The sequence below is a fragment of the Belonocnema kinseyi genome, chromosome 4 (assembly GCF_010883055.1).
Source record: "Belonocnema kinseyi isolate 2016_QV_RU_SX_M_011 chromosome 4, B_treatae_v1, whole genome shotgun sequence".
Classification (NCBI taxonomy): domain Eukaryota; kingdom Metazoa; phylum Arthropoda; class Insecta; order Hymenoptera; family Cynipidae; genus Belonocnema; species Belonocnema kinseyi.
Window position 1 is genome coordinate 89,393,526 of NC_046660.1, and position 11,690 is coordinate 89,405,215.

General features: G+C 28.1%; 2 protein-coding genes across 4 annotated transcripts in view; one reads left to right on the forward strand and one right to left on the reverse strand.

The window, feature by feature from the left end:
• LOC117171673 (probable serine/threonine-protein kinase tsuA) overlaps nt 1-4,919 on the reverse strand; it is a 19,187-nt gene extending 14,268 nt beyond the window's left edge. The window contains exon 1 of the mRNA XM_033359186.1: nt 4,833-4,919. Within this exon, the coding sequence (XP_033215077.1) occupies nt 4,833-4,842 (10 nt within the window). The 5' untranslated portion in view covers nt 4,843-4,919. The remainder of the gene's footprint in view (nt 1-4,832) is intronic.
• A 372-nt stretch (nt 4,920-5,291) lies between these two features.
• LOC117170613 (exosome complex exonuclease RRP44) overlaps nt 5,292-11,690 on the forward strand; it is a 53,547-nt gene continuing 47,148 nt past the window's right edge. For 2 of the 3 annotated variants that reach the window (XM_033357496.1, XM_033357497.1), the window contains exons 1-6: nt 5,553-5,606; nt 5,689-5,856; nt 10,319-10,476; nt 10,567-10,754; nt 10,837-11,066; nt 11,185-11,463. In XM_033357496.1, the coding sequence (XP_033213387.1) occupies nt 5,553-5,606; nt 5,689-5,856; nt 10,319-10,476; nt 10,567-10,754; nt 10,837-11,066; nt 11,185-11,463 (1,077 nt within the window). Of the gene's footprint in view, nt 5,607-5,688; nt 5,857-10,318; nt 10,477-10,566; nt 10,755-10,836; nt 11,067-11,184; nt 11,464-11,690 lie in introns of all 3 variants that reach the window. The other variant, XM_033357495.1, reaches the window with a different exon arrangement.

Sequence of the window (11,690 nt, forward strand, 5' to 3'; positions counted from 1 at the left end):
TATGAAAACCAATTTCAAACATTTCTAGATTTCTCAAGATTCTGAAATAAAATTTTGAAGCTTTCTAAGGATGTTTAAACTATTTAAAAAGAATATAATTGAATTTCTAATTTAAGAAGTGTTCAGTTGAAATTTTTTCAATTTTTCAATATTTGATGTTTCTAACTTAAAATTCCTTAAAATTATATAATTTTGAAAATTTTAAAGTTGATTGATTGATTTTTTAATTTAGAGCATTACTAATTTTAACGTGGATTTATATTTTTTTATAATGAAAAATGTTAGTACCTTTAATTTTATACCCGTAAATTATGGAGCATTTGAATACAAAAAATTGTAATAAAAAACTTTTATATTTCAATTTTAAAAGTAAAAAATTTAACAGTTCCACTTTGAGTTCTTTTATTTGCAGCTCAGTTTTTATTACGTCAAGTAGAAATTTTTTTAGCTTTAGTAATATACCATTCCGTATAATAATATTTCATCTTCTCTTCTACATGTAAAAATCAATGATTAATCATTTGCCTATTTCCTCCATATTTTGTGAAAATACACCCTATTTCCAATTATTTGAGCTCCTTTTATGCTGTGATAACTGTACATGTGATTACTAATTTAAATTCACGCCAATTCAATTTTTTTAATTCTTGTCGGAATCCATATTTTAGTAGTTAAGTCCCTTTTTGACGATCGGCTTTAATTTATTCCATTTTTTATATACTATATTTTTAATCCCTGCAGTTGCAAATTATTCAATTTTCCAAGTTTTAAGTTTTTAATCTGAAATTGTTCAAATTATATTCTTGGGTGATTGCATAAAACTTTATCACTTTTAGGGCCAAATCATTTTCCACTTATCCTTTGCATAATACATTTTTTTAAATAATCTCAATGAAGTACTTATATCAAAGCACAATTTAGCAGAATTTCAAAAGTTTAGACTTCTTTTAGAAATTATAAATAAAAAAGTACGAAAAATATAACTCTTTTGCGAAATAATATTAATACCATTTTTTAACATTTAAGATTCACACATATTACTTATATTGTGTTTAAGGGCATGTGACACAGCTAAATACCTATATTACCTACCTCACTTTTTCCGTTCACTGAATGTTTTTTTGAACCTAAGAACTTTTTTTGTAAATAAAATATCGAGCTTAAACTTTGGAAGCTTTATTAGGGTACAATAAAGTACGTTTAAGTACTGCATTTCGGTAGGAACTTCACTGAAAATTATTTCATCGTCTCAAACTTTGAGAAATGCAAGAGCCGAAAGAAAACTACGTTTAAGTACAAAGCTGAATAATAATAGATGTAAAAAATATATTTCAACAATCAATTCCAACGGCATCAGCCGGTAACGTTGTACACGAAAATACGAACTCTCTAGAGCCTCGTGTAGTGGCCGCCAGGTTGGAATTCATTGTTGAAATATATTTTTTTACATCCTTTATTATTAAGCTTTGTACTTAAACGTAGTTTTCTTTCGGCTCTTGCATTTTTCAAAGTTTGAGACCGATATTTTATTTATAAAAAAAGTTCGAACGTTCAAAAAAAGTTGAGGTTCAGAAAAAAGATGAAATAATTTTCAGTGAAGTTCCTACCAAATTGCAGTACCTAAACGTACTTTATTGTACCCTAATAAATCTTCCAAAGTTTCAGCTCGATATCTTATTTACAAAAAAAGTTTTTAGGTTCAAAAAAACATTCAGTGAACCGAAAAAGTGAGGTCGGTAATATAGGTATTTAGCTGTGTCACATGCCCTTAAAACAATAAAAATCAAGAGTAGAGTTCATTATTTTACAGTTGAGGATTTTAAAAATCAATTTGCACTCTGTCCTAAAATTTTGTTGTCTTATCACGCTACATTGCCATTTAGGGATTAAAATTGGAAATAAATATTCAATCTTTTCATAATACATGCTAAAATTAATTTTGTACATACGAAGATTTTAGTATAGTTAACACGAACTGCCTACCAGTACGAAATTTTCCGTAATACTCGCCCTTTTTCCAGCTCCTTCAGACCTAATGTTACGGAAAATTCTGTAATACTACCTCTAGCGTTATAGTTGGCCGGTTAGTTTCCCGAAAAATTTCGTAATATAAGTCGATGCCTGGTCAAAAATTAACTTATTAACTTCGAATTCAAATAACAGTTGTTAATGATCACTATTTTTACGTAATATTTTTTATGAAATGCCCGGTAACTACCCATATTAATTTACCATACTAAAAAACGACAGAATCAAGCTGGCCGATTTAATTTAAACAGAAGTCCCGGTTTTTTCTTGGCTCCCAACAAATTTTTACGGTCATCGAAATTGAAAAAATCTAATTTTTAACTGCTCTTAAAGCTGAAGATTTTTTAATATGAAGTAATCAAAACTGAAATGCAAATGAAAGCTGAAAACTTTTTCATTCCGAAATTTTTAATTTAAACGTTCATAATTTATCCCTAATAAATAGAACATTTTAAGACTTGAATTGAAGAGTTTTTAATTAAATGTCGTTAGAATGTGCAATATAAATTTTTTAACTTTAATAATTGAACAATTCAAATATTTCTGGTTAAAAAAATGTAAATCCATGGTACTATTTTTCAATGCTCTAAACTCTAAATCTTACAAAACAAAATAAACGCCCACATTCCTTCCTTTTCTTTAAAAATCAGAATTTTAGAATTCAAAATTTTAAAAAATATTTCTTCAGTTTTCAGTTGTTAATATTTAATTTATAACTGCTCATTTTAAATGAACAGTCCAATAATGTTAAAAATTGTGTTTTTTTAAATTAACAAATTTAAAATTGAATTGGTCAAAATGGAATATTTTAGACTGAAACAATATTTTCAATAGTGTTTGTAATTGAATAAAAGCATCTTATAAAATCTATTATTGTTCAATTTCTAATACAAATCAATTTATATTTACAGTATTTACAGCACTGAATGGTTTTATAATTGAAAAAGTTAACAACTGAACTTGACATTAAAAAAGTTGAAATTGAACTTTAAATTGCATTATATCATGTGATATGACATTTTTGATATTCTAAGTGAATGGAAAGATTTGAGTATAAAACGTAAAATTCCTGACCTAAGAATAAATTTACTGTCATTTCCCAGTTTTCTCGGCTTCAAAAAATTTCCGCTTTTCTCGGTTTCTAGACCAGAGGTCATCCTGAGGATGTTTTGAAACGCCGAAGTAAAAATCAAATAAATCGTGAAAATAGTCTTTTTCTCACATTTAAAAACATTTTTATCTGTTTTGCATATATTTAAAAATAAATTTGGATTTTTTTCCTTTTATCATAGTTGCATGTCTTGTCACAACGTGTAAAATTCATATTATTGAAAATATTAAAATTCATATCCATCACACATTTCTCGATCTCTTTATTTCATATTTCCATACTACGTTCGGTTACCCTCAATTTAAAAGAAATATTTTAGATGGTTTGCAATACTTTTTGTTTTCGTAAATATGGAACGTTAAATTAAACGTTAAATGGCAAGTTTATAAATCAAAATATAATTTCTTTTTAAATTACTCATATCAATTTATTGCTGTTCAATCATCATCGTAAAAATGATGCAATATATGATTTCAAATAGTAATAACTCATTATAACGTCATATTTATCATTTCAGGCAACACCGAAAAAATAGTCATCCGTATATCCGAATTTTCGCGTATATTTCAGAATGGATGAGTAGATAAAGCGCAGTTTTACAAAAACAGATATTAGGAAGGTTTTTTTCTCTGGTTGTTGGACATCGAGTGAAAGTAATTAGTGAAAGAAAATTTGAGACCTTGACGGTTAGAGGAAAGTTAGCTTAGGATTTTTCAGGAATTTATACGTTCACAGTTCACAGTGCGTGGGCGGATAAAACGCTGTCTTCCGGTAACCGATCGTTTAGTGGAAAGTTAGCATATTTCTGAATTGTAATGAGTTATTATAATCTAAGATCATGTCTTGCATAATTTTTACGTTATTTGAACAACAGATTGATGAGTGATTTAAAAAATGTTATATTGTCGTTTACAAGCGTTGTCAATTTCAGTGACATTCGAAAATCTCTATGTGTCAAACTGTCAACATTTAGCAATCAACCTCTAAAACATTAGAAACTTTGAACTTTTAAATGTATTTAATTAAAAACAGTGAACTTTGTAATAATAAGATTTAAAAAATTGATAGATTGTTTAAAAATTGTATCAAAATAATTATAAATTCTTATAAAAGAGTTGCATTATATCGAATTACAACAACTTTTGAACCTTAGAAGTGATTTTTTAAACACTTAGTGGTTTCTATCATTACCATTGTACGTATAAGAATAATATGCCACATATTTCTGATTATCTTTTCATTACATTATGACACTTGAGGTGATTCACTTTTCATAATCATCGCTGAGTGTTGATTACTTTTTCGTTTATAAGTTTTCAAGGGAAACTCAGTAATATCCATTTATTATGCAATAACTTATTGCTTAAAGAGGCACCAAACAATATATACATCTTTCGATAATTTAAAAACTCCAACTTATATACACATATATTTTTATTTATTATAATCGTAATGAGTGGCGAAGCAGAAATTTAGGACACTTTCTAGAACGTAATATACTTCTTTAGAACAATGATTATTTTTTAGTAATTTTTAAAATGTCAAGTATTTGCTTGAAACTGTATCTTTCCAATAGATTGTTCATAAAAATAATACATAATTGTATGTTAAATGAATTTGACATATTATGGCTATTTTAAATTATTAACCGAGGATTTTCTATATAAATGATTGCAATTATTTTCAAACTTACCTCTAAACATGTTAAAAACCAGTTAAAAGATAAGTGTAAAATAGCTAAAAATTTAAAAATGTTCTACAACATAATCGAACACAGAGGTTAGGTGACGTTTTAGAAAACATAAACTGACATAAGCTTAGCGATTAGTCCACATGTCGTTATTTGCAATTTACCAAACATTTGAAGCTATTTTTGCATTTGAAATTTCGGAAATGGGTAGAAATCTTTTGAAAGTTACCTAGAAATTTCAGTGCATTTTACAAAAAATTCAGAGAATTTAAGAAACTTTTAAATTTCACAAATCTCTACGTGTGAATGAACATTATGAATGACGTCAGTTACACGATGCGCGGAACTGATTTGCAATGAGATTGGTGGTAATCTAGTCCACCACTCCCCACAACGTATACTTTTCCGTCCCCCAATCATTTTGCAAGGTTGTTTTCGTCACGCGTCACGTAATTTTAGCCTTAGCGTTTCTTCCGAGATTTTTGAAATTACATTGAAATCAAAATAGTAAAATTCAAAGTAACATTTTGCTTCATTTGTTGAATATTGGTCCCTAATTTACAATAAATAACTTTGTATATTTATATGCTCCTTTATCATTGATGCACACTAACATAACCTCACTTATAAAGTGTCAAATCAAATAGTATCGTTGCCGCATTACACGTGGTTGACGTATTTTATATTATGTTCTGATATTTCTTTAATTTACACATTTGCATTATGTTAGCAACAAAAACTTTTTTTCGAAAGACTAAGGGAGGCAATATATATAAGGTGACTAAAAAATTCTACGCTTATAGGATGAATTTTGGGGTTCCGTAGACACTATTTACATCTGTATAACCATTTTTTTCAGGTTGTAAGGGAACATTATCTTAGAGATGATGTTTGGTGTGGATCCGAAGCTTGTACTTTATGCAAAAGTCGAAATGCGGTCTTGGATGAAACGAGTCCTGGAGCTAAAAGTTCCTTATTTCCCGAACCACATTACTTATTACTTGACACCAACATCGTACTCGATCAGGTAATGGATTTTTTTAAACAAATTAAACGCGCGTCTGAGACAAGATCGCGAATTTGGTGAAAGATGAATCATTCGAAATTTAATTGTTTATTAAAAACTTTAAATATTTTTTTAATGTGCTTGAGGAATACGTTGGGTCTCGACTAGCTTGAGCACATATCCCGCTTTTTTTACCCAAGTTTTTTTTGACTTACATTCATTTTTTCCTTTTCACTGAAAAATGGAGAAAAATGATTAAAAATAGTAATATATAGATAATTGGAAAAGTTTGAAGCATAATTTGAAAACTATTAAATTTAACGATCTCAATTTAATAACACTTCAGTTCTAAACAAAGTTTCGAATTGTTTAATTTTGTTTCCTCATATGCGAAACTTTGTATTTAACAGTTCTTGTTTCATTCTTAATAATAAAATCGAACCAATCTCTTTGAATGTAATTTGATACTACGTGATATAATACCTCTTAATAATTTTTATCATCTTTAAAATTTCTGCATTTTGAATATGCAATTCTGAAGTAGTTCGATTTTTTAAGTCTTGAAAAATTAATTAAAATTCTATGAAATTAAATGAAATCTGATGATATTTTTTGAAATATCTTGAAAGATTTGAAGTCGTATAAAATTATTCGAGATCATGGAAAATTTATTAAAATAACGTATTGAGAGGTTTTAGAATCATTTAGAATTACTAAAATCCTGGCAAGTCCTTTGAAATATTTGTAAATCTTGGAAAGCCTCTGAAAACCCTTGGAGTCTTTAAAATCTCACGAAATCCCTTAACATTTTCCAAATTCTTTGCAGTTTATAGAAATATTATAAAATGATTATAATTTTTATATACGTATTGAAATCCGTTAAAAATCACTGAAAATCCTATAAAAATCCTTTAAAATCATTCTAGAAGCTCATTTTAAATCAACAAAAATGATACCCGTAAACCTTTTAAATCCTATAAATACTTTTTAAATTCTTACAAAGTTTAGGAGTTTCTTTACAATCACATAGGTTATGCTTTAATCTCCGTAAACTCCTTAAAATCTTTGAAATAATATTAAATCCCTGAATAATAGATTTAATGTTTTTATGATGATTCATTATGATGAAAATAGATATTTCAGGTCCCAATCGTGTACAAAAATTCGCAGTTTTTGTGCACGATTGGAACCCAAAATATCTTTTTTTATCATGAAATCCCTTAATTAACTCTTGTGCAATCCCTTGTACTGTCGCACTATCTTTTAATTTTTCTTAAAACATTTAAAAGCTTTAGAAATTCCTTAGAATATTTAAAATCATTCGAAATTATATGAATTCCCTTAAAATCTATTGCAAGCCGTTGAAATCTTTTTAAATTCCTGGAAATGTGTCTTTTTTTTAACCTGAAGATATTTAAAGGAAAGAAACTATAGTTTCTATTATATTTCTATAGGTTATAGACTTTTTCAGAGAAGAAGAAATAACCCTAAGTTTTAAAAAACTGATAAAATTCATTAAAGAATATGTAAATTGACAGTTTTTTCAGGTATGACAATTTATAATTTTCTATTTGTCTGACTTGGAAAAATGTTTGGTAACCGGGAAATGACCAGAAACTGGTTTTTATTTTTAGAGGCCACTCTGAAACATTGTTTCTTCCGGAAAAAAATGTTAGACAAACATCAGTTTCTGGAAAACTGTTTCTTTCCAGCCAATTTCAGGTTCTAAGTATCTCTATCAGAAGTAAAGACTAAAAAATGTAATGCAAAACTAAAAAAAAAAAAATGAAGGTGCTATCTCTAAAAGTGTTAGTTATGGCCTTCAGACGTCGATTTCAAGGGAATAATTTTTTTTTTATAAAAAATTCTAATTTTTACGAAATAATTTATTTTTGGGCACCACTGGTAAAAGTTGCAGTGAATAAATTAAAGTATACTCGACATTGAGTAGATTTCAAAAAGACAACGCTCTAGTTTAATCCAGTCGCCACTAACACTTCTTTGTGCACTAATAGGTTCCCGAGATTACTCTTTTTTAAAAGGTCAAAAAAAGACCCCTGATTACAAATATCTTGGGTAGGTTTTTGAAATATGGGTCAATTTTTGTTCAAACAATTTTTTTTTAAACAATTTCATTATTTATTGACAAAAAAACTATAAAATATTTTTTAACATGGTTGAGCAAAAAAAAACTTTTTTGATTCTTGAACTTTTTTCTCACAACGAATCGTTTGCAATGTACGGCGTTATAAACAAATGATTTTTTAACGAAATTGCCATACTTGCAGTGTTACCTCAGAATTTATTGCTCAGAAAAATGTAAAACTTGTACACTATGTATATCAAGGATAGATCTCTTAAAAGGAAAAAGGAAGTCTTCCGATCGAATAAAAACTTCTCTTCTTATATTGTTGTTAAAAAGTTGTTATTTTTAAGAAGAAACCGTTTAGACTCTTCATTTATTAACAAACAATCGTCCAAATGAACCAGTGTCATAATGTTGCTTCAATTTGTTGCGAAACCTTTATTTAGAATTATTAACATAATTTGTTGTTTATAATTTCTATTGCTAAATTGTTTATAACAATTGATAAAAATAATGACCCTCAATTACCAGAATTGACTTCAATTTTTCTTATTATTCCTTGATACAGGATTAAACTTTTAACACTCTTGATATTTTCTCGTACGACAACTCATTATTTGTTTGTAGCCTTATAAACAATGTATTTTTTCTAAACACACCCTCCCTTAAAAGTCACAATTTTCAAGTTAATAGCGATTACCTTTTTTTTCTATCTTTAATTTTACCATAAAGGATGAAATTATCTTGAGCTGCCCTTATTGTTCATAACTATTGTTATTAGCAAAAACGCTCAATTAAGAAAATAGATTTTTAAACATTTTTTATTAATCCATGGCACAAAATAAAACTTTTCACTCTCGTGATATTTTTTCGTACGACCAGCTATTATTTATTTATGGCCTGATAAACAATGTATTTTTTATAAACATGTGGCTCCTAAAAGCCACAATTTTTAAGTTATTAGCGATTACCTTTCTCATATATGCTTAATTTTACCAAAAAGAATGTAATTATCTTGAGTAACACCTTTGATATCTGACCCTTATTGTTCATAACTGTTGTTATTAACTAAAAGGCTCAATAAAGAAAATCGATTTTTTCTTAATTTTTGTATTAATCTATAAAACAAAATCAAACTTTTCACTATTGTGATCTTTTTTTATACTACCAGCCATTATTAATTTATGGCCTTATAAATAATGTATTTTTTATAAACACACCCTCCCCTAAAAGCCACCCAAGATAATTACATTCTTCATGGTAAAATTAAGGATATAAAAAAAGGTAATCGCTAATAACTTGAAATTTGTGGTGTCATGTGGTTATAAAGAGATTTCTAGAATTTCGGAAGAAATGGAACGCGATTTTGCAGAATTTTTAAAGTATTAAGATATTTAAAAAGATTCGAGGGGATTTTATAAGATTTTTGAAGATGATTTTTAAAATGAATTGCAAAAAATATTTGAAATTCTCTTCAAATCTTATTGGAAGAAAATTTCAAATATTTTTTGCAATTCATTTTAATTAGTTTGAAATTCACCCCGAATTCTTATAAATTTTTCCGGAATTCTTATGAATGTCCTGAATTAGTTTTAATTATTTTAAATTCTTTGGAGTTCTGTTGAATTTCTTAAATTTTGCTAAATTCTATTCAATTCAAAGGATTTTTTAAAGTTTTTGTTTAATTCATCCCGAAGTCTTTAAACTCACCTTCTATTCTTATAAATTTCTTCAAAATTTTTTGAATTCCCTTGAATTTTTCTAAACTCATTTCAAAGGTATTGAAATCAATTAATTTTTTTATTTTGTTTTAATTGCTGTCAATTCACTTGAATTTTTTCAATTCATCCTGAATATAAATTAAATGTTAATTAAATTATTATTATTTGGGGTCATTAAAAATATGTAACGCTATTTCCTAACATTTTAATCCTCCTGCAAGAGGCGTTACGTATTTTTTGAACGGCCCCTTATTAATTATCATTCCGAATTAAATTAATTCAATTAAATTTAACTTATATAAATGGAATGTTTTTGAATTATTTTTAATCTTTTTGAATTCCTTGGAATTCATCTTAAATTGCTTTAAAGTCTAATGAATGTATCCTAAATTCGTTCAAATTCATCTGGAATTCTGATAAATTTCATCGAATTTTTTTTTCTAAACAACATTAGTCACTTTTTGGCTTAGGTTCCTTTTCCACTTTTTTATATCCATTGCATTTATAAAAAAATCTATAATAATATTGTAACAAGATTAAATCTTGGATTTTAATTATGAATGTTTCCTTTCGTTAAAAAAATGTTCCCCGGTCATCTCTAAAATTGAACTATTGTGATCCTTACGATTATTATATATTGAAATAATAATCAAATTTATTAATCTACACCTTTCAGATAAATGTTTTGGAAGAAGATACACTTTGCAATGTAATAATCTTGCAAACAGTACTGGAGGAAGTAAAACATAGAAGTTCCAATGTGCACACTAAGTTAAAAGAAATTATTTCTGATCCGAGTAGAAATTTCTATGTATTCGTTAATGAACATCACAAGTAAGTCTTAGCAATCGTTTAATTACAGAAAGCAGTTGTTTTGCTAGTTGTTTTGAAAGTCTATCGTAATTTTTCTTTTTCTTTTTAAAGAGATACATACATAGAACGAAATCCAGGCGAAAAAGTGAATGATAGAAATGATCGAGCTATAAGAGTCGCAACAAAATGGTATAACACTCATTTTAAAACGCAAGATGTAGACATCAAAGTAGTTCTCTTAACTGATGATGTACAAAATAGAGAAAAGGCTCGTTCAGAATCAATCCCAGTCTCATCGAGTAAGATATCAACATTTACTCAAATTGAAACATATAATCATAAACAATATTTCATTTTCTAATCTAGTTTTAAAAAATGTAGTGCAAGATTATGTATCCTCGATGGAAGATCCAGGATTCTTGATAGATAAACTAAGCAGGAAAAGCTATGATGTCGATGGTGAATCAAAGGAGCCACTGTTTCCTTGTCATCTTCCACCATCTCAATTACACGAAGGAATAAAAAGTGGGAGATTTATGCAAGGAACGTTCCTCGCTTCGAGAGAAAATTTCCTCGAAGGATCAGTTAATGTCGAGGGAATTGAAAAGTTTGTAAGTGTCATTTGAACTGTTCCATTTTATTGTAATACCTATATTATTGAATATAAATAGCTACTTCTGTAAACCTTCAAGTCAACAATTTCGAAGATAGATTTGATAATATTTGTAGGTCTTAGTGCAAGGACGAGCTGGTTTAAATCGTGCAGTCGATGGAGATGTCGTTGCTATAGAATTATTGCCAGAAGAAAAATGGACTGCTCCTAGCGACCTCGTACTTCAAGATGAAGCACAGGACGATCCGGGAGATGTTTTAGAAGACGAGAAAATTCTGATAGAAGAGGCTCCTAAAAAACCTGTTGAAAGAACACCGACTGGAGTAATTGTTGGCATCATTAGACGGAAATGGAGGCAGTATTGTGGAATATTGCAACATTCCACGAATAAAGAGGTATAAAGGGAACAATTTCTCATTAGAATAACGCCTGTTTTGGGGTTGCTACAGGTCAGGGAATTCCAGAAAGTCAGGGATTGTCAAGGAATTTAAAACGGGTCAGGGAATTTAAGTAAAAGCCTGAAAGAGTGAGATAATTTTTGATAAGTTCAATTTGAAGTTGTGAGTTCATCTAAAAATTAACCAGATTCAATAACCTTTGAGCATACAAATATGAATAATTC